Source organism: Penicillium roqueforti, assembly GCF_015533775.1.
Source record: "Penicillium roqueforti strain LCP96 04111 chromosome Unknown scaffold_13, whole genome shotgun sequence".
NCBI classification, from domain to species: Eukaryota; Fungi; Ascomycota; class Eurotiomycetes; order Eurotiales; family Aspergillaceae; genus Penicillium; species Penicillium roqueforti.
Window position 1 is genome coordinate 498,497 of NW_024067577.1, and position 26,492 is coordinate 524,988.

The 26,492-nt window shown below is 49.6% G+C and overlaps 10 protein-coding genes across 10 annotated transcripts; 7 read left to right on the top strand and 3 right to left on the bottom strand.

Annotated features, from left to right (window-relative positions):
* Nucleotides 1-324: 324 nt before the first annotated feature.
* LCP9604111_5582 (adenosine kinase) lies at nt 325-1,715 on the bottom strand (the record flags this gene model as incomplete). Its single annotated transcript, XM_039073408.1, has 7 exons — nt 325-361; nt 421-534; nt 593-930; nt 990-1,331; nt 1,387-1,537; nt 1,594-1,609; nt 1,664-1,715. 7 exons carry the CDS (start codon nt 1,713-1,715, stop codon nt 325-327), a joined length of 1,050 nt encoding a protein of 349 aa, XP_038928544.1.
* Nucleotides 1,716-1,924: 209 nt separating this feature from the next.
* Nucleotides 1,925-2,575, top strand: LCP9604111_5583 (DUF1770 domain-containing protein; the record flags this gene model as incomplete). The annotated part of the gene is made up of 3 exons (XM_039073409.1): nt 1,925-2,233; nt 2,317-2,511; nt 2,561-2,575. 3 exons carry the CDS (start codon nt 1,925-1,927, stop codon nt 2,573-2,575), a joined length of 519 nt encoding a protein of 172 aa, XP_038928545.1.
* A 562-nt stretch (nt 2,576-3,137) lies between these two features.
* On the bottom strand, nt 3,138-5,155 carry LCP9604111_5584 (uncharacterized protein; the record flags this gene model as incomplete). Its single annotated transcript, XM_039073410.1, has 5 exons — nt 3,138-3,986; nt 4,036-4,404; nt 4,462-4,591; nt 4,697-4,866; nt 4,970-5,155. 5 exons carry the CDS (start codon nt 5,153-5,155, stop codon nt 3,138-3,140), a joined length of 1,704 nt encoding a protein of 567 aa, XP_038928546.1.
* A 1,163-nt stretch (nt 5,156-6,318) lies between these two features.
* Nucleotides 6,319-7,517, top strand: LCP9604111_5585 (60S ribosomal uL2 domain-containing protein; the record flags this gene model as incomplete). The annotated part of the gene is made up of 5 exons (XM_039073411.1): nt 6,319-6,323; nt 6,447-6,462; nt 6,529-6,586; nt 6,734-7,311; nt 7,380-7,517. The coding sequence occupies 5 exons, from the start codon at nt 6,319-6,321 to the stop codon at nt 7,515-7,517; spliced, it is 795 nt and encodes a 264-aa protein (XP_038928547.1).
* An 868-nt stretch (nt 7,518-8,385) lies between these two features.
* Nucleotides 8,386-11,582, top strand: LCP9604111_5586 (dynamin family protein; the record flags this gene model as incomplete). The annotated part of the gene is made up of 6 exons (XM_039073412.1): nt 8,386-10,287; nt 10,343-10,604; nt 10,664-10,774; nt 10,828-11,284; nt 11,341-11,428; nt 11,517-11,582. The coding sequence occupies 6 exons, from the start codon at nt 8,386-8,388 to the stop codon at nt 11,580-11,582; spliced, it is 2,886 nt and encodes a 961-aa protein (XP_038928548.1).
* A 352-nt stretch (nt 11,583-11,934) lies between these two features.
* mpt (putative DNA repair and transcription factor Ada) lies at nt 11,935-12,678 on the top strand (the record flags this gene model as incomplete). Its single annotated transcript, XM_039073413.1, has 1 exon — nt 11,935-12,678. One exon carries the CDS (start codon nt 11,935-11,937, stop codon nt 12,676-12,678), a length of 744 nt encoding a protein of 247 aa, XP_038928549.1.
* A 1,019-nt stretch (nt 12,679-13,697) lies between these two features.
* LCP9604111_5588 (uncharacterized protein) lies at nt 13,698-15,231 on the top strand (the record flags this gene model as incomplete). Its single annotated transcript, XM_039073414.1, has 5 exons — nt 13,698-13,824; nt 13,889-14,056; nt 14,120-14,235; nt 14,290-14,567; nt 14,622-15,231. 5 exons carry the CDS (start codon nt 13,698-13,700, stop codon nt 15,229-15,231), a joined length of 1,299 nt encoding a protein of 432 aa, XP_038928550.1.
* A 1,151-nt stretch (nt 15,232-16,382) lies between these two features.
* On the top strand, nt 16,383-20,757 carry LCP9604111_5589 (putative RSC complex subunit (Sth1); the record flags this gene model as incomplete). The annotated part of the gene is made up of 4 exons (XM_039073415.1): nt 16,383-16,448; nt 16,548-16,731; nt 16,794-20,494; nt 20,545-20,757. The coding sequence occupies 4 exons, from the start codon at nt 16,383-16,385 to the stop codon at nt 20,755-20,757; spliced, it is 4,164 nt and encodes a 1,387-aa protein (XP_038928551.1).
* A 545-nt stretch (nt 20,758-21,302) lies between these two features.
* Nucleotides 21,303-22,209, top strand: LCP9604111_5590 (uncharacterized protein; the record flags this gene model as incomplete). The annotated part of the gene is made up of 3 exons (XM_039073417.1): nt 21,303-21,342; nt 21,391-21,797; nt 21,868-22,209. 3 exons carry the CDS (start codon nt 21,303-21,305, stop codon nt 22,207-22,209), a joined length of 789 nt encoding a protein of 262 aa, XP_038928552.1.
* A 1,609-nt stretch (nt 22,210-23,818) lies between these two features.
* Nucleotides 23,819-26,474, bottom strand: LCP9604111_5591 (uncharacterized protein; the record flags this gene model as incomplete). The annotated part of the gene is made up of 3 exons (XM_039073418.1): nt 23,819-26,084; nt 26,133-26,283; nt 26,342-26,474. The coding sequence occupies 3 exons, from the start codon at nt 26,472-26,474 to the stop codon at nt 23,819-23,821; spliced, it is 2,550 nt and encodes an 849-aa protein (XP_038928553.1).
* Nucleotides 26,475-26,492: the final 18 nt, after the last annotated feature.

Here is a 26,492-nt window from a genome sequence, read left to right on the forward strand (position 1 = left end):
CGGTATGGGCTCTTTCTTGCGGATAATAGAAGGGTAGATCGCCTAAATACTTTCATTTATCAGGTGGCCGTTACAAGGACAGCCACAGGTAATTAGACAAGATTCTCAAAAGTATGGGTTTTGTTCGCTTTTTCAGACAGTACGTTGAAGTCATGAAATTTTAAGAAAGGGAAAAAATTGGGTATAGAGGGTTGAATCATCCAAAGTCAAGTGGTGCTCATCCAGTTGTTGAACTGGATCGCACAAAACCTTCCAATTAGGTTGGTAGATATGTTGAAGGTGTTGGTAGTCTATGCTTTTTTTCGTAGCCTACATTATGAACGCTTAGGAGCGGGAGTAGGTCTGCTTGGGGGAGGGGAAGCTGCGAGTTAAGAGTTGTTAGCTAGTATTCTTGCAATGTATTACTTTGGGAAAACTCACGAAGGTCCAAGCTCCTGGATGCTCTTGCTGGCGAGCCACTGGCCCATGTCGATGCTGTCATCGAGGGACTTGCCCGCGACGATACCAGCGCAGAAACCACCGGCGAAGGCATCACTATAAGGAATAGCAAGTCAGTATATATGAGTGGATTGTTCAGATCAATATCACTCACCCAGCACCGTTGGTGTCGTTGATGGCCTCCTTGGAGATTTCGCGGACCTTGAACTCCTTCACCTCGACGTCACCGGTAGCAGAGCCGATGGCGACAATGGTGGGGAGAGTGCCCTGAGTGACAATGGCAACACGGGGACGTTGGGTGTTCTTCTTGGGGAGCTGAGCGAGCTTCTTGGCGATCTCAGTGATATCCTCGGTGCCCCACTGGTGGCCCTCGGAGTAGGCAATGGCCTCAGTCTCGTTGCAGAAGGTGTAGTCAGTGTAGGGCAGGACGCTATCCAGCTGGTCCTTGAAGAACTGAGCAATGAAAGGGGCAGAGAGAGACAGCATGAAGGTCTGACGAAAATAAATAGATTAGAAAAAAGGTCCAATGCAGCAGAATGCAAACGACATACCTTGTTCTTAGCGGCAGCCTCCTCACCAAGGGCAAGGATGGCGGGAACACAGACAGTCAGGTGGTAGCCACCGACGTAGTAATGCTGGGCCTTCTCGACCAGAGACCAAACCTCGGGCTGCTTGAGGTGCTCAAGCTTGTACTCGTTGGCAGCAGCGAGGTGGGTGCACATGCTGCGGTCGTGGCCAGTGATGACAACACCACACTTACCGGTGGGCTGGGTCTCGTCGATACGGTACTCGGTGTGGACACCGGCCTCCTCGCAAGTCTTCTTGAGGATCTCACCGTACTTGTCCTTACCGATACAACCGATGTAGACAACGGAGTTCTCAGGGAGCATGTACTGAGAAAATTGTCAATATCAATCATGGGGATCACGAGGGTGTTTTAATCCATACCTGGGCACCACGAGCGGTGTTCTGGGCAGCACCACCGGGGATCAGCTTGGCATCGCGGGCAAGCAGGTCCTCGTAGATACCCATGTGCTTCTCCTCGGCGAGGATAGCATCATTGGGCTTCAGATCATACTTCTCCAGGAGAGCGGCATCGCTAAGAAATATCAGCATTTAGAACTTAGCACCATTTTACTTCAGGTTCATTCATACCCACGAGCCTGGATGTCTGTTGCAAGCAAGTCAGCATTTTATAAACATGTCCAGATGATCCTTCACATACCGAGGAGAGGGTTCTCCAGACACAGAAGAGGGTAACCTTGAGCAGCAGCCATTGTGATATAATTAATGAGAGATTAAAGAGAATTGAGAATGGAATCGAAGTAAAAAGGTGGGAGAAGGGTGGGAGGATGTGGAGGATATGGAGGGGCTGGCAGAAAAGAGCGGACTGCGTATCCGCGGTCCCACCGGTACCAGCCGAACAACCTTGGGAGCTACTTCTATTCACCCCAGGCTGCTCACCTTCGTATAAAAACCCACCAAAATGGCCGACCATGCTATGGATATCCCGCAGATTCTCCAATCCGCGAGCATCAATCGCAATCCAGACCCATCTCTTGACATCAATCCAGCCACCACAGCTTCGGAGAAACGACCCGTCGCGGTAGGCCCAGACTCCGAAACAAACAGCATTGCCTCCGACGTTGTCCATCCAAGACAAGTAATTCGGCCGGTCCGCCGCCGACACACTCTTCCTCCTCTTCCGGATCTGCGCTTTGAGCAGAGCTATCTAGCCAGCATTAAGGATGCTGACACCTGGGGCCGAGTAGCGTGGATTACTACTAGGGATCAGGTATGCATCAAATGATTCCTTTGGGGTGTCAAGGATAATCTCTTTGATAATGCCTGGCTAACATGTCAATCTTTCCATTCTAGGTACTTCTCCCTCTGATCCAAGGAACCGTTTGGACACTCGCGCTCTCCGGCTGGCGTTTCTGGAACCGCAATGCTTCAGTCAGCGGACACACCCTCGGCAGTCGTGTTCGCAGATGGTGGTACGAAGTGAACAACTGGCATCTGCCGCAATTGGGCTCGACCAGAGATCATAAGCAAATGTCGCAGGTTGAAAATGTGAGTACCCACTTCGCCAAACATAAATTTCTCATCTGATCTCGACCAGAAGTGGAGAGGCTGACGCTCGAGGAGTTTCTGCAGTTTTACACAGCCCAGTTCTCCGATGCAGGCTCTAACTGAGGTCACTTCTGCGCTGGATGCGACCTGTCTAGTGTACACTGTATTGCTTGCATTTTTGGCGTTTGCGCTGTTGGGGGCGCCTGCTTTTGTTGATTCCCATTTCTTATATACCTCGACTCTACTATATAGTAGATTACCTTTTTTTTGCCATATCTGGCGTACCGGGCAAACCTCATGGGCTGCCGCGTCAGAACACAACATTTGCGTTGTCAGTTGGCATAAATCTGTATACATAGATCTCGAGTACGTGCCATTCGAATTTAGTGTTGTCTACTGTGTAGTGAACTTATTGATTATGAGCAAGACAATATTTTGAGCTTCATTCCATCACTTCGCGTGCCGTTTGTACCGATATAATACACACAGCCTGATAGAAGTACAATTGCAATCCAAAAAGATCTATCTAGTGACATTTCGTAGAATATATATTCCTGGCCTCTTTCTAGTCCGACTAAAGCGAAAACACCTATTCTGAAGTGAATCCGAATTTATAGCTAGATGGTTCAAATTTGATCCACGCCGTTTGAAGAAACGGATGGCGCAGCTACCGCTGCAGCAGAATGAGTCGGTACTTGGGGTATCGAAGCAAAAGGGTGTGAAGTGGCAATCATTGTCGGGGCTTGCTGCGCATCCGAGTTTGATTGATGGAGGGTCTTCGGCGGTGCTTGGGCGGAGGATGCTGCTGCGGTTTCTTCGGCAATTTCGACTTCTTTCGCCGGAGGTGATTTTTTGATCTGGACCTCTAGATTGCTAGGTGCATCTCCCTTGCCATATCGAAGTTGCACAACAAGGCTTTCTGGCTCCTCATTGCCGCTTGACTCATCTGCGCTTGCTTCGTCCTCTTCATTATCGCCTTCGACATCGTGCTCCAAATCGTCTTCAACGCCTTGCCATTCGTTGCCGCTTTCATTCGCGCTTGAAGGAACTTCAGATGCATCCTCCAAATCATCGGCGTCGTATCCAGAGTATCCGTTGGGGTGGGTTGAAGTGCGAGCCCTTTGGGGTCTGATTACTTCTTCTTCATCATCTTCATCAAACTCATCATCATCAGCTCCGTTGCGTTGACCAATCAACAGAGCCTCGCCATAGAGGCCCCCGGCGCGAGATCGAATCTGTCTCCCGCTTGCCGTGAACCGAGGGCGTCTAGACTCCGTGGAAGCTTCCGTAGGAGCTGCATTTCTAGTGGAGCGGCGAGCGGAAGGCTCATCATCATCAGAAAAGATGTCATCGTCGTCCGAGTATGTGTATTTCAGTTTCTTGCCGCGTGTACGACCTTCATACATGGAGAACCCAGGATCCGGACGAACGAACGCAGCTTTCCGAGCGAGACGGTATTCGCGGCGTCTCCGTTTCTAATAATTTATTAGCAAAATCCAATGTACTCTCTAGGTAGAAAATCACCTCTTCTGATGCCTCAAATCGAGGGATTGAAGCGCGAATTCTCTCGCTAAGCTTCTTGGAGTTTGTGCCTTTTTCGCCCTCGAGTTTCTCCACGACAGCCTCCAGCTCAGGAATACTCCCCGCGATGCTCCACCAAGTGTTGTTTTTGAGGGCCGGGTTACTTTCGCGGTAAAGGCGGAAATTTGTATCATCATGCCCTTCGATAAGCCAATAACGGCGTTTCAGGCTATCTCTGCCCCAGGGTTGGACAGACAATGGTTGATTGAGATCATCATCGTGGCGCGCCTGCTTGTAGGATTCTTTAATCTTCGCCTGAACCGCTTCGGACGACGAAAGTGACCACAGTATCAAGGTTCGCAATAAACGCAGCTAAGAGAAGACATGTCAGAATCGCCAATCGGGTGTCGTGGCTATTAAAAAACATACACGTTCCACGGGTGACATGGTCGCAAAGCTGCCACCCCCATGAAGAGGGTTTTTGCCCTCCCATTCTTTTGGCCACTGCGCCTGATGTGTATGGATTGCTTCTTCGAGGGGACGCGTGAAGTGATTTCGTCTGTATATTCAAATATTAGATAAGCACTTGACTTGGCTTGACAACCGATAGCGTGCGCGTCTTCAAGCACTCCGCACGGTATCGGGCGACAGGTGGCGAACATACTCAACTTCTTTCTTGCGGTTCAGAACAAGCCCAAGCAATGCGCATAGAAGTCTTTCGATGTATTCTCCGGGGGGCGACTCCTCAATGCCCTTCTCAATATCCTGTGGGCCGTAGTGTGGCACACCTTTGGGGAACACTTCATGGAAACGCGCGCGGAACGCGACGATGAACTAAAGATTGCGATAACTTAGCAAGCGTGTTCTATTGTTGGCCAAACGCGTCATTTGTCCGTAGACCAAGCAATGCGCAAATCTTCCTGCCAAATAGACTCACTGCAATATCGGGGTTGTCGGCCACGACGTATTCATGCGGAGGTGACGGTTCCCGCTTCGGTGGCGGCGTCTCAGACTCCTTCTTGAAGTACTTTGCTATACCAGTCGGGTGGTCAATCGCCATAGTAGCTTCGTCATCCGTTGGAGGTGCCGATGATAATGATGAAAGTTCTGAATCTGAAGGCATGGTGGAAGTGATGGGGTAGGTGGAAGGAAGAAGTAAGTTGCGCGCAATCGAGCCGTCACGTCTGCACGTACGGCAGGTTTTTGGGTCCATCGCGCCAACCTATGTGCAAGCCTTTATAAGCAGGAGATTATTTCTCTATTTTAGAGCACATTTGTGCAAACTCGATACATGCCCTACTCTAAAATACCTATAATATCTAACTATATCCCGTAGAGAAAGTCTAGCGCTATAAAAACCACTTTGTTATCATCTTTCTATCGCTATTCTAGGGCTTTTTAGAATATAGCCACTGACTATCCCCGAATATTGTTAGTAGGAGACATTTGATACGAACTATTTCTAGACTTTTAAGAGAATACACTTATGTATCAATGTTGATTCATGGCAGCCGGTTAACCTTCCTAGCGCGATGGACACAAAAACCTGCCGTATGCACTGGGCTTGCGCCCGAGGCTATTATCTCAAGGATTCCGGAGACAACTGCTCCATTTGTTTGTAACATATTTTACCGAGGCTCCTTATTGTCTTCTGTAAGAGAATGAATCAAATAAATGAGATATTGGCATAAAAGCAGCTTGAATTTGCAAATTACTGTATAGAAGTAGAGCTGAGCTGAGAGACTGGTGAAGCTCTATTTGGTATTTTCAAAACCCCAATCAAGTCAAAGAGATGTAATAGCGCAGGGAGAAATGAATGTGACTAGCTGGGACGAATTCACATATCTGTTGCTTTCATACTAGACCTCGAGAAGTACGCGACGAGCTTTGTGAACCATTGGATATTGACATCTGTAATGTTTGAGAGGCAAGTATGGCCCAAGGCTGTTTAGGCCTCATTTAATTAATAGGTCCACACACCAAAACCATAGACAGAAGCATAGAATATACAGACACAGGTGTTTCGAGGTCCAAGGAAGAGAGCAACACTCCAAAATGAAAAGTCTTGGCGATATCTAGTCTTGGCAATCACGTGTGTGCTGATGACATAACCTGCCCTCTCAAAATCTACAGGGCTTGCACTGAAAGAGTCTCTTCAGGCGTCAAATGGAGATTATACAGAGATATTTCAGTCGAAAGCCTTTCAAAATACTCTTTTTAATTTAGTAATGCAATTATTATCTATAATCACCATATAAACCTAGCGGTTAAAGGCCTATTTCAGAAATGCTGTAGTTCAAGCCAATTCAAGTAAGCGACCATGCGCTATACCCGATTGGGTTAGATTAGCGACCGCACCCTAAAGCCCACACAAGTCCCCGTGTCCGATGATTTCTCAACTCGTCAACGACAAGCCTATTTCACTTCGAGGTACGCTTACCACTTTTCCACGACACTTCTGTCCGGCTTCCATACTAACATAGGATCCTCGTCTAGACAGTCGCCATGGGTCGTGTCATCCGCAACCAGAGGAAGGGCCGTGGCTCCATTTTCAGTGAGTGCGACCGCAAACCATTCCCGCACGAAATTTTGAGGCTGCGCATCCCGAGCAGCGAGGAGGAAATGAAGAATACCATTGGAAGACCACACAGATTCGCAAGGAGATTGGAGTGCTGATTACGAATTTTTCTCTACTTTACAGCGGCCAACACCCGCCTGAACAAGGCCCCTGCCCAATTCCGGACCCTCGACTTCGCTGAGGCTCACGGTTACACCCGTGGTGTCGTCAAGGAGATCATCCACGATGCCGGTCGTGGTGCTCCCCTCGCCAAGGTCCAGTTCCGCCACCCCTACAAGTTCAAGATGGTCACCGAGACTTTCATCGCCAACGAGGGCATGTACACCGGCCAGTTCATCTACGCCGGTAAGAACGCTGCCCTGACCGTCGGCAACGTCCTCCCTCTCGGCTCCATGCCCGAGGGTACCGTCGTCTCCAACGTCGAGGAGAAGGCTGGTGACCGTGGTGCGCTTGGCCGTACCTCCGGTAACTACGTTACCATTATTGGCCACAACCCCGAGGATGGCAAGACCCGTGTCAAGCTCCCCTCCGGTGCCAAGAAGGTCATCAAGAACACCGCCCGCGGTATGGTTGGTATCGTTGCCGGTGGTGGCCGTACCGACAAGCCTTTGCTCAAGGCCGGTCGTGCCAAGCACAAGTTCGCCGTCAAGCGCAACTCTTGGCCCAAGACTCGTGGTGTTGCCATGAACCCCGTCGATCACGTAAGTTTCCGTCTATACACAGATCCGATAACATCCAGGACCGCAATCTCTAACATCTCTCTCTACAGCCCCACGGTGGTGGTAACCACCAGCACATCGGTAAGGCCTCGACCATCTCCCGCTACGCTACCCAGGGTCAAAAGGCTGGTCTCATTGCCGCCCGCAGAACTGGTCTGCTCCGCGGTACCCAGAAGACCAAGGATTAAGGGTGCTTTTTCTTGGAGTTATTCTTGTGACGGGTTGAAAATGGAATTCTGCTATGAGACAAATGTACTTAGGCGCCTGCGGATGAGCGTCTCATGCGCCCTTAGCGAATTAAGCTTGTGGTCACCATCCTTTTTCTTGTCGAACAAATCAAAGGGTGATGGGAAGGGGTCCGGGGTTGGCCTCTACAGGGCAGAAACGAAATCAAAAAGTCCTCCGGGCTGTGGAATGATACACCTTTAAATTTTTACTCGTTCCTATCCATCACCTTAGTAGATATTACAGTCTAGTAATTCATCGGCATATACATTTCGATGCATGATCGTTGTCACTATTGCCAGTGCCATACAGTGGTGAAACCTAGCGTTCCACAGAAAGGTTTGCATCACTTGTTGTGTTATGGTCCTATGGATGTATATATTTAGCTCTCAACGTTGACCATGTATATATATGAACCTAGCACATATCTCAGCAATGTAGTCTAACCAGAAATACAAGGCATCATGAGGTTGGGCCCATAATTACCAGCCCAAACGAGGTTAGAAGCATTATATATAGTCCGTTATGCTCGTTGATATGTATCTCGTGATTCTACACAACAGATGTGCAATCGGAAGCCCAGATCCCTGTATTATATGCCTTTGTTTCTTGCAAACTGCCTACTATAATAAAAAAAGGCATAGCTCTGGTGTAATCGATTTGGGAAGTCAACTGTGTCTGTCGTAGGTTGACGACGTACACGCAGATCAATGTGTACTACGCCAATCTATCCAATTCTGCCCCCCTTTCTTCCTCTCCCCCAAACCCCACTCAATTCTATAACAGTAATTTACTTCCATGAATTGGAAGATAAATCACAGCATTCTCACCATGTCATCCCCACTTGATGAAAATGCCATGAACCAGCTACAGTCTGAACAGTCAGAACTGCTGGACAAGATTGACGAGCTGCGCGCCATCGGAGTTGGAGGCCTTGTGGAGCTGCCTCAAATCATCGTCTGCGGCAATCAGTCCAGTGGAAAAAGCTCTGTATTGGAGGCCATCTCCAGAGTGCGCTTTCCATCCAAGAGCAATATCTGCACGCGGTTCGCGACCGAAATTGTTCTTCGCCGAAGCCCTCACGACAGGATTAAAGTATCCATCGAGCCTGGGGATTCTAGGGAGAATGAGCAGGAACGACAGAAGCTTCGAGCCTTCACCTCCGAGGCCTTTTCCTCTAGTGGGGACCTCCCCACACTGATCGAAAAAGCGAAGGAATGCATGGGCCTTTCCAGCGCCGATCCTTCGAGCGTTGGATTTAGCGACGATGTCCTCAAAGTCGAGATCTCGGGCCCTGAAAAGCCAGAGTTAACTCTAGTGGATCTCCCGGGGCTCTACTACTCCAGCAGCAGCGAACAAACCGAGCAAGGAATGGTGATAGTCCAGAAACTGACGGAAAAGTACATGAAAAGCTCCCGGAGCATCATCCTGGCTGTCATCAGTGCAAGGGCCGATTATCATATCCAAAAGGTCTTGAACATCGCACAGACCTTTGACCCCAAATATGAGAGGGTCTTGGGCATTGTGACGCAGCCCGATATCCCCGAAGCGGGCTCGGAGGAACAAGAAACTTATATACAGTTCATCAAAAACGAAAAAGTCAAGCTGCAACTTGGATGGCATGTACTGCGCAACCGCTCGTTTGAAACGTGCAGCATTTCCGATGACGCTCGAGACGCTCAAGAAAAGGATTTCTTTGAAAAGGGACGGTGGGCTTCCCTTCCTCGAGATCAAGTCGGGATCGAAAGTCTGAGGCATCGCCTCAGCAAGATTCTACTTGGTCATGTCCGTCGCAATCTTCCTGGTCTTATTGCGGACATACAAGAGAGGATTTCTCATAACGAGCAGACACTAGCAAAAATGGGCACGCCGCGCACTACTCTTCAGGAGCAACGCCGTTTCCTTGTTGATATCAGCAGCAAATTCGCGCGAATTACAGACCAGGCTTTGAATGGATCGTACGTCGATGAGTTTTTCGGTGGATTCCAAGATCATACGGCGACCACAAAAGAGTCTCCTTTCCGCCGACTGCGGGCAGTAATCCGTGAGCTTAACGAGTGCTTTGCTGAAGCGATGAGCATTCGCGGGAACCGGCGAATCATCCAATTCCCTGGACAGTCAACACCTGTTGAGAATGTCGAGCAAGAGAGATCCAAGCCTTATATGAGTGATTGGACACCGCAGTACATTTCCCAGGAGTCTCTTGTGGATGAGATCAAGGAACAGGCCCGACAGAGTAGGGGAATTGAGCTACCAGGTAGTGCGAACCAGCTACTTGTGGGGAGTTTGTTCCGAGACCAATGCGAGCCCTGGGAAGCAGTTGCTAAATCTCATCTGTTGAATACCTGGGATTCGGTCGAATACTTTATCCAGTTGGTCCTGAAGAACCTCATGGACGATCAGACCCGCCCGTTGCTTATGCGACACCTCATCGGACCGGAAATGGAGAAGATGAAGGAGTCTTTGTTGGAAAAGCTCAGCGAATTGACCTCGTACTATAAAAGGGGCCATCCGTTGCCTGTAGGGACATCATTTATCTCCAAGATCCAGGAGTCCAGAAAGAACCGCCAGATTGCTGCGTTGAAAAAGAACCTCCAGCGGTCTGAATTTGCCCCGACGGGAGTGGATACTTTCAATGTCCGAGATCTAGAGCGAGCGACATCTCAGCTACAGTCATCCAGCGATCAGTTTGCAGCAGCAGAGATTATTGACCAAATGCAGGCCTACTACGAGGTGAGCTAGACGTCGAAATGAGATATCGGGTAGTTCTAACAGGCCGTATTTGCAGACTGCGATCGTGACATTCGTCGACAATGTTGCCATCTTGGCTATCGAAAATTGCCTTCTTTGCCCTTTGGAGCATATCTTTACCGGCAAGACTGTACTTGAAATGAATGATGAGCAGATTCGACAAATTGCAGGAGAGCCATCGAACATCCAGAAGGATCGGGAACGTCTGAATGAAGAGCTCGAAAAGCTCCGAAAGGGAAGGCAGACTCTCAATGCCTTCGTTATAGCGGACTCTTCGCTGCGTGCTCGTCCTATCTTGGGTACTTACATTCCATATACCGGTACATGGAATCACAGGCTAACCGAAATATCATCTCAGCAGGACCGCCAAATCCCCGAGCTAGAACTCCAAGCCGTGCAGGCACGGCTCCGATAGCTCAGGTGGCGCCCAATACTCGTCTGTTCTCGCGAGTTTCACCTGCTGTCACTGGTAAGTAGCTCTTCAAATACCACGTCGATATGTAAAAGCTAATTTTCAAGCAGTCCCTGCTGTGTCTTCTCTTCCTGTCGTGTCTCTTCCTGTCGCGTCTCCTCTCCCCATCCTTCCTTCAAGTCAAGGAATCTCTGATACAGCTCAGGGTTCTTTATTCCGAAATCCAGGGAATGGCGGATCTTTATTCCGAGACCCAGGGAATGGCGAGTCTTTATTCACAGGCTCATTGAATAGCGGATCTTTATTCACAGGCTCATTGAATGGCGGATCTAGACCTAACAATGGAGCCACCACCACGCTGGGTTCATTCGGTTTGTCACCCGGTACAACATCGGCCACCGGGAATGTGTCTAGCCCAACGGTCAATGGGACGTTTGGTTCGAATAACCAAGGCTCTAATTCTGGCTCGTCGTCCGCTCCTTTCGGAAGTTCGACCAGCCCAACTCCCTTGTGGAAACCTCTCTTTAACGCGACGACAGCTCCAAGCACCTTGGGATACAAACCAGCGTAAGTTATAGGATGCGCGGGACGGGTCCATTCTAATTATTGGTCACCTTGTATAGGTATCAGGAGAGAGAGCGCGACTCAAATACAATGAACTATTACCAAACCCTTGGCGTTATGCTTCCATTTTCTAGCTACTCCTTTGAGGTGTGTAGATCCTTTGAGTCCCTTGAGATATAGTCAACACTTAGTACTATATGTGAAGAAGGAAAGATATTGACATGAACTTGGTTAGGAGCTTCGACTCGGAGACTACGCGCGAATGGACAAATATCTCTCGACTTTGCCATTGGCTCGTTGAGACAGAATCTATGGTACCTTCAATTGTTGTTGGAGTGGTGTGTATAGTCATGGCAAAGTTGCACAGGAACCGAAGATTATTCGGAACCAGGAAGGCAAAATACAACATTTAGCATACCAAGTAAATTATTCAATCCTACATGTACATGCTATATATTGTAGGTAGCCCTGGTGTACTAAGTACACCGTTGTACATTGAGGCATTGGGTAGTCTGGACGCTGATTGGTCACTTTGGGGTCAAACCATCGCCTAGGCAGATTTCCCGAAGTTCCCTCTACCTGGAGTAATTTGATGCCACAATGAATACAATATACAATATCTCGAAGATATCTATAGTATGAATACCCGGAAAATGACAGACCCATCCAAGCCCCAGCAGATCCCCCGACTCAACCCGAATCCCCTCACCAACCCGGAACGGTGGCAAGCCATCGCAACCCGCGACATAACCGCCAACAGCTTCGTCTACGGCGTCCTGACGACAAAAATCTACTGTCGTCCCTCCTGCCCAGCACGACTAGCCCGCCGCGCCAACGTCCAGTTCTATGACACCGCCCCGCAAGCAGAGAATGCCGGCTTCCGACCCTGCAAGCGCTGCCGGCCGCATTCGGGCCAGACGGCGGCTCAAAGCAACCCTCAAACCGCCAAAATTGACACAGCCTGCGAGTCAATCCGGAGCATCCTGACAGCAGGACTGAAACCGAAATTAAGAGATCTGGCGGCCGAGGCTGGCTTGACGCCTAGTCATTTCCACCGTGTGTTTAAGAAGCACGTGGGCGTTACGCCCGGTCAATATGTAGAGAGTCTTGGGCAAAGCCACCTGCACTCACCGGAATCATCGCCATCCTGTGCTTTTCCTGAAGGTGGAACGCCGCGCTCGGCGTTGGGGGATAGGGGTGGTGAGGTGTTGGATCTAGATTGGAATACTAGTGAGAAGGGGGCTGGTCTGTCGGTTGCTAGGGGCAATTTTCCATTTCCCAGTGGCTGGAATGAATTCGATGCTCTGCTGGCATCTGAATCGGAACAGACGTGGATACCTGGCTTATCTATTGACCCTCGAATGACCTTGGCGGATGTTTCTGATCGGACCATATGATTACGATATGGATACTTGCACTGGAGACGAGTATATATATTCCTACCAATAATAACGGACCGAATGGTGGATGGGAATTTTCGCCATTTTACTCCGTCGGATTTGACATGCAACTTGTTGTATTGTGGCGATGCAACCCACTGATAGTCGTTGGATCTTGATTCACTGTTCACCGTAACTCGCAAATCACATTGGACCGGTCCAGAGCCAGGGACCAACTGAAACAGTTTTGAAACCTTTTTTTAAAGCCAACGCATGCACCGTGCGAGTATTATACGAGTAATACGGAGTATGTATATGGAGTGCATAGTTTAGTACGGAGTCTATCCAAGGTTATTGTATACTATTGGGCTCCATATAATAAGGATAATAAACTAGTAGTTCACTAATGCCACTACTTTATAAGTCACATTCTAATATTCCCTGGTGGCAAGGGATAATTATAGTAATTCAACGCCTCCAATGGGATTTAGTGGCTCTCCACCAGTTGGTCCACTAACGCGTGTCACAGCGTTTACTGGGGGTGGTTCTCCCCTTGGTGGCAGGCTATTTTAGGGCTTTGTATGGGGATACGCCGGTACAGAGCACGGAGTACTACGGAGTACCTTCGGACGCAATATGACTGTCGCATTAGGGACTTGGTAGTTATGGACATTTCGTTATTTCGTTATTTATTCTTCTTCTTATTCGTTTCTTGCTTCAATGGCAATAATAAGAGAGTACAGGCTTCCCCACTGATTGACAAGATCGGCGTTACTGCATGCATAAAAAGCATTGTATTTTGTTGTAACTTGTATGCGAATATTCGATTTTATCATAATTGCGTGCCCCCCGGCATTTAATCTAATTCCCAACCTCCTTTCCCCTCCCCCTCCCCCTCCCCCGTCTTTTCTCCTGATCCTAGAGCATTCTAGACATTCCCTTACCACTCCCTTACCATTCCCTTCCAAGGTTGACCTTTTATTCTACACAATCGCTGGTTTCGATTATTCTTCCGCATACCATTATCTCTCGCCAACATGCACGTCAACAAGAGAATCGGCAGATTCAAACAATGGGCTGGAGAACGCATGGGCGGGGAGGCCAAGACCTGCCTGTCTGATGATTTCAAGGCAATGGAGACGGAGATGGGCGTGCGACAGGAAGGTAAGAAGTGGCCACACTCCGTGCCTGCAGTGTATCCATACTGACAACCGCTCTCTATCTCTAGGCGTTGAGCGCATTCATAAATCCATGACCTCCTATGTCAAGGCTATCTCCAAGCGCAATGAGGGTGACGACAAAGAAAAGACCCTCCCGATTGCCCACCTGGGAAGCAGCATGGTGGCCCACGGCGAAGATTTCGATGGGAACTCGGAATACGGACAGTGTCTGATCAGTAAGTTCTGAAGACGACCTGGGGAATGCGGCGAAAAAATCGAATCCCTAACAATTCGATCAGTGTTTGGACGCACCGAGGAGCGTATTGCGCGCATCCAAGAGAATTACATTGCACAGGCGACTTCAAGCTGGCTTGAGTCCTTGGAAAGATCCCTGACTCAGATGAAAGACCTGCAGGTATGTTTTTGGACCGAAGGTTAAAGTTGAAAGTCAATATTAACCTGCTCATAGCATGCTCGCAAGAAGCTCGACAGCCGCCGACTGGCATACGATACTTCTCTTTCTAAGATGGAGAAGGCGAAGAAGGAGGACTTCCGCGTGGAGGAAGAACTACGCTCCCAAAAAGTGAAGTACGAGGAAGCTAGCGACGATGTGCTGCGTCGCATGCAGGACATCAAAGAAGCCGAAGTGGACAATGTTATGGACATGGGGGTGTTCTTGGACGCCCAGCTTGACTACCATGAACGATCCCGCGAAGCCCTTTTGCAGCTCAAGAATGAATGGATTGGGTAAGCATTGATCTAGCCTTTGCATCCTCGTGTGCGGTACTAATACTGAAACAGGGACAGCCAATTACAGCCCCCTCCCCGTCGGCCAACCCGTCCTCGTGCCAACACTGCCCACTCGTTCCAGGAACGGTATGAGCCGCTGCAGGAGGAGTCGATTAATGAGACTCGTGCTCCTATTAGACCAGCCAGATCTATTACACCATACTCTGACTCGCCCCCGCGAGATGCCTATGGGAATGCCAGTGTCTCGCGTCCCGTTCTCAACCGAATTCCTACATTTGAAGGCCCGTCTCAACTGCGACAAGAACAAGCGCCAGTTGCATCACAGTGGCTCCAGCAGCGAACCACCAGCGAGAATCTGGGCGGGTTTGGACGTCGAAGCAGCACCCAAGTTGGGAACGGTCGAGTCTCTGCTGATCCTTACGCCGACTCCGAAGAGGTCAGCTCATATGGCCGTTCTAGCCCCGAGCGGATATTTAGCGGGGGCAGGTCCATATCCCCAGCAACATCTCACGGCAGTACGCCATCCCGGAGACCTAGCGCAACCAACTTGAACACTCTCGGATCGAAGAAGGCTCCTCCGCCCCCTCCACCATCTCGTGCGAAGAAGCCCCCTCCCCCTCCACCCACCAAGCGGACCCTTCTTGCGGCACCAAATGCGTAAGAACGCTCTGAACTTTGAAGTGCATCTCACGTCTGTTCTTGATCTTGAGCATGGGGTTTTGGAGTTTGGGAGCTATAGGTTGTGGCGGTATCTATTCTTATCATTCCGTCACGGATGCCTTGAGTGTTACAGGATTGTTCTGTCCTTTCCTTGATTGTTCTTTCTAGTTTGCTTTTCCCATGATTCCCATGGAGGTCTGGAGGATTCCCCGGCTGCTATTAGTCTCAACGCAGAGTTAGTAGGTTGATGATAAAAGTGGATACCTGCGTCTTCTAAGAATAGGTAGCGAATAGGCAAATCCATTCAAGTCTTTGTTCATTTATAATGATGATCTTCGATCGTGTCGATACCCGTTGACAGCCAGGGTGGACCCGGTATGTCTGGCTTTACAATGTATTGTCATTTTTATTGGTCATTGAAATGAAGACAATTCAACCGATTCACCCTCATTCCATACACCCAATGTCCGATCATAAAACCAATCCTCTTCTTTTATAACCACCTCCCATAGTAGCCCTGATATCCCAAACCGGCACGGTACCAGAGCTGCGCTGCCCCAGGCCACAATCCAGCACGGGGTCACGTGCCTGCTGACTAACGTCCGTTGAAAAAACTCCTTGCCAGGCTGTTGTCAGTCCTTTGCTCTGAGCACCCAGATTTCCCCGAGCCTGTCGCGCAACTCCGTTCCCTCCCCATCTCCATTTTCATCCATCCACTTTTTGAACGCGCCATCCCAACGCGCCTTCAACTTTTGAGCTTCCCTTCCACCTTGCCTTACCCTGGGAATCCGCCTCTTTACTCGCTTTCTTTGACTCCCTTGTCCCTGAAGTACCCGACCCCCCCCATCGCATCGGAAGCTCCGACCACGGCCCCAAACATCACGTCTGCCATCGCCAAGCATCGCATACAGTCGCTCACTGATCGCATTCACCCATAATTAGGCCTCCCCCACACTGTCGCCGCCTCTTTATTTCGACCACGATCGCCACTTCTCTCTTGCCCGCGCGATTTGGTAATTGGGACCAGGTGGAGACTGTGACTTGCCACAACTCCGCATCGACTTTGATATTGCTCACCCTAGATCACGTCGCTTGCTGATGAATTAAAAAAATACACGCGTTACGATGGCTTCCTTACACCCAGCGCCAAACATGGCGCCTGGCAACGTGAGCTTGCCGTCTAACCTCACGCAGCAAAATGTCCAGGAGATACTCCAGGTAAGTTTGTCGCATTACAACTACACAACTCGTTATATATCAATTCGTTATTCCCTCGACGCGCCTTCCTATTACATGCCGTCTCTAACGTTATCGCAGAAATACAAGCAAATGCAAGAACAGGGTGTTCGCCCTGATGACCCGGAATTCCTCAAGGCTCACAACCTACTTGCTGCTATTCAACGGCAACAGGCTTTCCAGAAACAACAGCGCATGGCTCAGCAGCAGCGCCAACAGCAGCAGATGAATGGCGCTACTCCTGAAGCTGCCAATGGCTCTCATGGTAAGTTTTGTCTTCACCTCCAAATCCAAGGTCTTCTACAGGGTTGACACATATTCTTACAGGTCGCACGCCCTCGACTTCCTCGATTGCCGCACCTAATGCCCCGAATGCCTCGGCGGTTGCCCAGAATAAGAATGCGACGGTTGGCAGCGGTAGCTTTTCACCAGAGCAACTGTCTACTCTTAGAAACCAAATCTTGGCTTTCAAGATGCTGTCTAAGAACCTCGCCATTCCCCCGCGTGTTCAAGAACAGCTTTTCCAAAACCAGAAGAAGTCCCAACCGCCTACTCCTACAGAAAATGTTGCTACAGCCGAAAAGGTCATTGAAGCTGCCAATGACGGCGCTGGTAGCCAGCCTGCAGATAGCTCAGATGCCGAAGTCCTGACTAGGGAGTGGTATGACGACTTCCAGTCTCCATATGACTCGCTCTCCCAGACTATTAGCTATACTGACCACGCCAACCGCGCAAACCGTGTACGCATTCCCGCTCTTTTGCCACCTGGCATCGACTTGGAGCAGATGCGCGAGGATCGTGAGGTCATACTGTATAATAAAATCACCGCCCGCAAAGCAGAGCTTGCCCAACTTCCCGCCAACCTCGGTGTATGGGATACCAGCAAAAGTGACGCACCAACATACGATGACTCCCTCAAGCTGAAGGCCCTGATTGAATACAAATCACTTAATCTTCTACCCAAGCAGCGACTGTACCGGAAGCAGCTCCAGAGCGAGATGTTCCACTACAGTAACCTCGGAATGACAGCCAATCGCTCAAGTCACCGCCGGATGAAGAAGCAGTCCCTGCGTGAGGCCCGTATCACTGAGAAGCTTGAGAAGCAACAACGTGATGCTCGCGAATCTCGAGAGAAGAAGAAGCAATACGATCAGCTGCAAGCCATTCTCAACCACAGCGCTGATCTTGCCAATGCTTCTCTCCAGCAACGTACGCGCTCGCAGAAGCTGGGTCGTATGATGATCTCGCACCACCAGCACATGGAACGTGAAGAGCAGAGGCGCGTGGAGCGAACCGCTAAGCAGCGTCTGCAGGCTTTGAAGGCCAACGATGAGGAGACATACTTGAAGCTTTTGGGACAGGCTAAGGATTCACGTATCTCTCATCTTCTCAAGCAGACCGATAATTTCCTCAAGCAGCTTGCTGCATCCGTCAAGGAACAACAGCGCAATCTGGCGAATCGTTATGGCGAAGCGCATGATTACGATGACGAGTCTGATCAAGAGATCGCGGATAGCGAAAACGAGGATGACAATCACACCGCCACTGGAAAGAAGAAGGTCGACTACTACGCTGTTGCTCACCGCATCAATGAAGAAGTTACTTCGCAGCCTGACATGCTCGTGGGAGGTACTCTTAAGGAGTATCAGATTAAGGGCCTGCAATGGATGATTTCACTGTACAACAATAACCTGAACGGTATTTTGGCTGACGAGATGGGTCTTGGAAAGACGATCCAGACGATCAGTTTGATTACCCACATCATTGAAAAGAAGAAGAACAATGGACCTTTCCTGGTCATTGTTCCACTGTCCACGCTCACTAATTGGAACAACGAGTTCGATAAGTGGGCGCCCAGTGTGAGCAAGGTTGTCTACAAGGGCCCGCCTAATGCGAGAAAGCAGCAACAGCAACAGATTCGCTGGGGTAACTTCCAGGTTCTTCTCACCACCTATGAGTACATCATCAAGGATCGTCCGGTTCTCAGCAAGATCAAGTGGACACACATGATTGTCGATGAAGGTCACCGCATGAAGAACACACAGTCCAAGCTCAGCAGCACTCTCTCAACCTACTACACCAGTCGATACCGTATCATTCTGACTGGTACTCCCCTGCAAAACAACTTGCCCGAACTATGGGCTCTTCTCAACTTCGTCCTTCCCAACATTTTCAAGTCTGTCAAGTCGTTTGACGAATGGTTCAACACACCTTTCGCAAATACTGGTGGCCAGGACCGTATGGATCTGAGCGAAGAAGAACAACTTCTCGTTATTCGTCGTCTTCACAAGGTTCTTCGGCCATTCCTTCTCAGACGTTTGAAGAAGGATGTCGAGAAAGATTTGCCTGACAAGCAGGAGCGCGTCATCAAATGCCGATTCTCCGCCTTGCAGGCCAAGTTGTACAAGCAACTTGTTACGCACAACAAGATGGCTGTCACTGATGGCAAGGGCGGAAAGACTGGAATGCGTGGTCTCAGCAACATGCTTATGCAGTTGCGAAAGCTCTGCAACCATCCTTTCGTCTTTGAGCCTGTTGAGGACCAAATGAACCCCACTCGCATGTCCAATGACCTTCTTTGGCGTACAGCAGGAAAGTTTGAGCTGCTCGATCGTGTTCTGCCCAAGTTCCGTGCGACTGGCCACAGAGTCTTGATGTTCTTCCAGATGACTCAGATCATGAACATCATGGAGGATTTCCTCCGCCTTCGTGGGATGAAATATCTCCGTCTGGATGGATCCACCAAGTCTGACGATCGATCGGACCTCCTGAAGCAGTTCAACGCTCCTGGATCTGAATATTTCTGCTTCTTGCTTTCTACCCGTGCAGGTGGTCTTGGTCTCAACCTGCAGACTGCAGACACCGTTATTATCTACGATTCGGATTGGAATCCTCACCAGGATTTGCAAGCCCAGGATCGTGCCCATCGTATTGGTCAGAAGAACGAGGTCCGCATTTTGCGACTTATCAGTTCTAACTCGGTCGAAGAAAAGATTCTCGAGCGTGCCCAGTTCAAGCTGGACATGGATGGCAAGGTTATTCAGGCCGGAAAGTTCGATAATAAGTCCACTAATGAAGAGCGAGATGCACTTCTTCGAACTCTCCTGGACACGGCAGAAGCTGCGGAACAGATCGGTGATCACGACGAAATGGATGATGACGAACTGAATGAAATTATGGCACGATCGGAAGAAGAAATTCCCATCTTCCAGGAGATGGACAGGCAGCGAATCGCCAACGATCAATATGGTCCTGGCCACCGCTACCCTCGACTGATGTCCGAACAAGAATTGCCCGAAATTTACATGCAGGAGGATAACCCTGTCACTGAAGAAGTCGAGGTTGAGGTCACTGGCCGTGGTGCTCGTGAGCGTAAGGTGACCAAGTATGACGACGGTCTCACCGAAGAGCAGTGGTTGATGGCAGTGGACGCCGATGATGATACTATTGAAGAAGCGATCGCACGGAAGGAAGCTCGTGTTGAGCGTCGCAGGTCTAACAAGACTGGACGTGATGGAGATGACTCTTCACCTGAGCCATCGATTATTGATGATGACGAGACCCCTCAAAAGCAGAAGCGCCGTCGTGGTCCTCCTCCCAAGCGCAAGGCCGAGGAAGTTGTGGAAGAAACGCCACAACCTAAGCGCAAGAGAGGCCGCCAGCCTAAGGTTCCGGATACTCTCAACCCCACCGACCGTGCCAACTTGACTCGCATTCTTGACACCGTGATCCAGTCGTTGATGGACATGGAGGCTGAGGTGCCACCAGAGGGTTCTGATAGTGAAGAGGGTCCCATGGTCCGGTCAATCATTGATCCATTCATGAAGCCCCCGCCGCGTTCTTATTATCCCGACTACTACATGATCATTCAAAATCCCATTGCCGTGGATACGATTCAGAAGAAGGTCAAGCGGGCCGATTATCAGAGCTTGAGGGAATTCCGCAACGATATCCATTTGCTTTGCCAGAATGCTCGCACTTACAACGAGGATGGCAGTGTGCTATTCCAGGATGCTAATGATATTGAGGTAAGTTTGATTCTTGTAGATTATCAATTATTATACTAATGATACAACAGACTAAGTGCTTGGTGGAATTGCGACGACTGACGGAAGACCACCCTGAGCTCGCCAACTTTGAAGATCAGTACAACGGTGAAGGGTTCTCGGGCGCCGACACTCCGCTTAATGCTGGCACTCCCGGCCAGCCGAAGCTGAAGCTCACCTTTAACAATCCCAACCGGGATAGCCCAGGCACTTTACACGGCAATGAATACGGCCTTGGCGAGTGATTGTTCAACACTGGGCTGATAACCTAATGCAGCCATCCCACGCTTCATATAGCGCCTGCGACTCTTCAAGTTGCTCGTGCTTCTTCTTGTCATGTGTAATCCGAAAATACTTTTTCTCCCCCACTTCTGTGCCATCTAGGAAAGGCGTTTTTTCTCGTGAGTTTTTGTTTTCGACATTGGGGATGGACTTCCGGAGGATGGCGCTGTATTGTTCCAAGCGATTGATTTCCCTGGGTGTGTTGTCTTGACTGCATGACAAAGATCCGTTTTGTGCAAGACCACCCCTTGTATTTGATGAGTATGTACCTGCAAGTTAGGAACAATTCGAATTGATTTGAACCATGTACGTTGTAATATTATCTATTGCGAGACTTTTACAATTGAAGACATACGTCATTTGTTTTCCAAATTCTGTCCTTACGCGGGGGCGCCCAAGATGCTGCAGATGCTCACCGATCTTTCAGATCACATAAAGGTAAGGTATCGCCAGCAGCACTCCCTTCTAATACAGACACACTCTTCCATTTAGTCCTCACTTCGCAACTATGTCCACGAACAAAGACCTAGCCGGCAAAGTCGCAATAAGTAAGGTCTACAACCACCCCAAGAGCCAGTAGACTAACAGCGAAACAGTCACAGGCTCCAGCCGCGGCATCGGCGCCGCCATAGCCCTAAAACTCGCCCAACGAGGAGCAGACATAGCCGTAAACTACGTCTCCAATGCCACGGCCGCTGAGTCCGTCGTCGAGCAGATCCGCGCTCTTGACGTGCGCGCCATCGCCTTCAAAGCCGACGTCTCCAAGGAAGAAGAGGTGAAGGCCATGTTCGAGAGTCTGCACCGTGAATTCGGCCGTCTGGACATCGCAGTCAGTAACTCGGGCATCGAGCATTTCGGGAGTCTGTCTGAGGTCAAAGGCAGCGATATCGACGCTGTCTTTGCGGTTAATGTCAAGGGACAGTATTTCGTTGCGCAGCAGGCTTATCGCTTCATGGGAGATTACGGGCGGGTTATTTTGACTTCGTCTATTTCTGCCGTTAAGGTGAGGGCTAGAGTTGTAGTTTTGGTGGTTTGTTAGGTTGGAGACGGAGCTGACTTCTGGTCTGATTTAGGGTGTCCCTCGTCATGCTGTCTACGCTGCTTCTAAAGCCGCTGTGCAGGGTATGACCAAGTGTCTGGCGATGGACTTTGGTCCGCGAAACATCACGGTTAACTGCATTGCGGCTGGCGGCGTCAAGACTGATATGTATGCTGAGATGTCGGCTAAGTATATCCCCGGCGGCGACAAGATGAGTCCGCAGCAGATTGATGATGTCTTGAGCAAGTGGTCTCCGATGAATCGGCCTGGGGAGGTTGAGGATGTTGCTGGGGTTGTGTCTTTGATTGCTAGCCCTGAGTCGCAGTGGTTGACTGGGCAGACTTGGCAGGTCTCTGGTGGTGCTTATATGGTGTAGTTAGATGGTGTAAATGGTTGGAATGGGACTAATCCAATCTGATATAACCAGGGATATCACATGATCATCCTAAGCTTTGTTCTTGATCTCTCGATAGTCACGAATGCGGATGCTAGTGTCTACCTGGGGATCCTAAATATCAACATGGCACTACACACAATCCGACCCCTTTTCAAAAGAACCTCTAGCTCATTATAGATCCTATCTGACCTACATTTGGAGATCAATCAACAATATTCCTTTGAAGTCCCCGTTTGCTCCAAATACCTCATCCTAGCAGGCGACATCGGCCGTCTGGAAGACTACAACAGCTACCGTGCCTTCCTACAAACCTTAAAATCCAAATTCGAGATCGTATTCTTAGCCCTTGGAAACCACGAATTCTACGAAACAACCTTCAACACAGGCCTCGAAAAAGCAAAACAGCTCGAAAACGAACCCTGCATGAATGGCCGCATTGTACTACTCCACCAACGTCGCTACACATCCGGGACTCCGACGTGACAATCCTAGGCTCACACTCTGGTCCCACATCTCGCAGGAATCAAACGAATTAGTCAATTACAGGATCTCCGATTTCCAAAAGATCAAATATTGGTCCGTCAAGCAACACAACGAAGCTCACTACTCCGACTTGTCCTGGTTAAGGGGTGAGATCAGAGCTCTTCGGGAGAGTACACAAGAAAAGCGGTCTGTTCTGGTGGCCACGCATCATGCACCATCCCTGCAGCGCACTTCGAGTCCGCAGCACGCTGAAATTCGTGGAATTGTGCTTTTGGAACGGATTTGCTGGAGTTGCCTTGGGATGGAGTTAAGGTTTGGGTGTTTGGGTATACCAATTATACGACTCAGTTTAGGGAGAGGGGGATTAGGGTTGTGAGTAACCAGCGGGGTTATGTGCTTCCTTGGAAAAGTGAAGAGGGGAAGTTTGATGTTAGGAGGATGGTATGGGTACGATTGACCGATAGCTACAGAAGCAAGAAGCACGAGACTTGGACGAAGATGAGGCTTAATGGAACATGGCTCCCGATATCAAGCCGGACAGACAAGGCAAAAAACTACAGGTATAACGTCACACTGATTCTACCTTAGAATATCGGATGCACCTGGCACAGTATTCCGCTGTCCAAAAGGAGAATTGAAAGAAGGCACTACTGTTGCAAGTCTCATCGTCTCACTATTGACGGTAGCTACGCTGAATACACCCGACCCAACCGCAGATGCTAAAGGCATCCGGGGATTATATACCACGACGTGGGTCTGTTTCATTCAGAATATGGGGATATCAGCTAGTCCGTGGCTTCTCGTTTGCGGTAGTAATACTGCTTCTTAACGAACTGTTACAGTTTCGAAATTGGCTTCTACGCTTTGCGCAACCCTAACCCAAACCGCGCTAGGCCTAACACGGATAGTATCGATACAGGGACTGTTACGTCGAAATTACGTAGTACTATAGTTTCAAAACTACTTTGTACTTGTAAGAAACAATGGATTGTCAAATGCAGGGTTACTAGGGAGAATCGCAGTGAATTGTAGACAAAATCAGACAATGAAATACAATATAGTGAGAGGAACCCAATTCGAGAAAAGCAGAGGAAGGATAAACGGTTCATGCCTTCATAGCAAGATGCGCAGTTTCCCATCCCAGCAGCGTATTGTCATGGAATATAGTATAAGGATGAGATGGGCCTAAAACTCGTTGTTCCTTGAGCACGCAGGTTCGAAGCAAATCGATTGCTTTAGTATGCTGGCCTGTAGAATTCCACGTGAAGGCTAGGTTAGCCATGCCCATCAACGTGTTGGGATGGTCCGCGCCGAGTTTCGTCTTGCGAGTCTCCATAACCTGCAGCTGGAGCTGCTCCGCCTTCTCCCATCGGCCCTGGCTCCTATATATTGACGCCAGGTTGGCTATACCCGTCAGAGTATTGGGATGGTCTGCGCCGAGTTTCGTCTTGCTTATCTCCGTAACCTGTAGCTGGAGCTGCTCTGCCTCCTCCCATCGGCCCTGGCTCCTATATATCGACGCCAGGTTATTCATACTCACCAGCGTATCGGGATAGTCCGCGCCGAGTATCATCTTACGGGTCTCCATGACCTGTAGCTCAAGCTGCTCCGCCTTCTCCCATCGGCCCTGGCTCCATAATGTCGACGCTAGGTTGGCCATACTCAGTAGCGTATCGGGATGGTCCGCGCCGAGTTTTGTCTTACTTATCTCCGTAACCTGTAGCTGGAGCTGCTCTGCCTCCTCCCATCGGCCCTGGCTCCTATATGTCGACGCCAGGTTATTCATACTCACCAGCGTATCGGGATAGTCCGCGCCGAGTATTATCTTACGGGTCTCCATGACCTGTAGCTGGAGCTGCTCCGCCTCCTCCCATCGGCCTTGGTTCCATAACGTCGACGCCAGGTTGGCCATACTCGTTAGCGTGTTAGGATGGTCCACGCCGAGTTTTATCTTGCGAGTCTCCATGACCTGCAGCTGGAGCTGCTCTGCCTCTTTCCACCGCCCCTCTCGTCCGTAGACTATTCCTAATATCGTAGTGCTCACAAGGGTGTCTATATCTTCGGCGCCGCCAATCTTCATTCTTTGCTTCCTTGACATAGCTGCCATATCCTCTGCAACCGAAATACTGCCACATTCTATCGCATACCACGCCCCTTTATAGAGTAGCGTAGCCCAGTTCCGGAGTGAGTCTTGCGATTTCGGTCGATGTGCCACAGCTGACCTAACATGTGGAAACAGTGGCCGGCATCTCTCCCAATTTTCATATTGACCGATCGGGAATTCACCACATAGATTCTTGATGAAACGTTCCTTCCACTCCTCCTCCTGACCATAGTTTTTCAACCATATGTGTACTGCTAGCTGCACAAGCCGATGCATTGTGAACACCATACTATCTTTATCTGAAGTGATAAAAGAATAGTCTTTGAGAATCACAATATCGCTCTCAAAATCGTCATCTACGTCAGGTTCAGACGAGTGATCCGTATCCTCATCACTTGATCTGTTCCCAATGTCTTGCGGAGAACTTAAAGGATTATGGGTTTTGTCTTGCACCCGTAGAAGACCCTCTGGGATTCCCTGCCGGTCGAAAAAGCTCATCAGAGACAGCAAATCAGCGGCAGACTGCCTGATCCGTCGAATATGGTCGAACGAAATTTGCCAAGTCAGTAGGATCGAGTTTTTTGCCTCCCAGTCTCGATCGATGTATTTTCCCTCGTGATTAAGAAGTCTTGCGGCTTGCCGATCACCCTGCTGAAGCTTTTCTAGGTATTGCAATACCGAGCATTGGGGTGCACGGTGGGTGATGTAGCTAGCGGCTTGCACAATCGCGAGTGGCATGAATTCGAGTTCCTTGACTAGCCGAACCAATTCCTCAGTCTCTGCAAAATCATCTAGCTTCTTCCGCATTAGAACCAGCGCCTCGGCTGCATTCATAGGTTGTATATCGATCAGATGTTTCTCATGGCCGGCGAGCTCTAGAGCTACCCCTTTATTCCGGCTTGTGACGATGATGGAACCATTCGAGCTTGCGAAAAGGTACCTTAGCGGTGGCTGCGTTGGGGCATACCTCGGGGGTTCTGCTTGGGCCTCTGTCCGAGTAGTCAATGGTTTGCGAAGGAGCTCATGATCATCGACATTATCCAGGACCAGAATCCATTTTCCGATCTTGCCATCTTGCAACCAGTTCCCGAAGAGTTGGAAAATATTAGAGTTGCGATCCTGACGCCCGGGAATCTTAGCACGGTCGGCAAGGTTGCGCAGACTTTCCTCGCAGCGCGCAGCATTACTCGCGTGAACCCAGAAAACCCAGGTGTCAGGCGATTCCTGTCGGATTTGGTGGCAGTATTCGATGACGAGTCGAGATTTACTGTCGCAAAGTTAGACTTGAACAGACCGCTCAGGACTATGTTCTCACCCAACCCCTCCTATGCCAAAGATAACTATTCTAGATCCCGGGATCGAGGATGTTTTGTGGATTTGAGCGAGGAGTTCATTGCGGCTGACAAAGTCGGGATCATGCTGGAATGGCACCGTCCACAGTGGTTCCGGGCGAGGTTCTGGTTGGTCTAAGGTTTCGATGGTTAGGTCAATTTGCTCTTCCAAAAAATGAAGGTGATTGATTACCTGGGTGCTGGTGGTAGTGCGTCCCACCATGGTATTCGCTGTTGTTACTATTGTCCACATATCCTGCAAACACTTTTCCACCGGATTCTGCGTTCACGCCAGAAATATGTTGTGTAATGGGGACTCTTGACATGGTTGCTCTCGTCCTGAG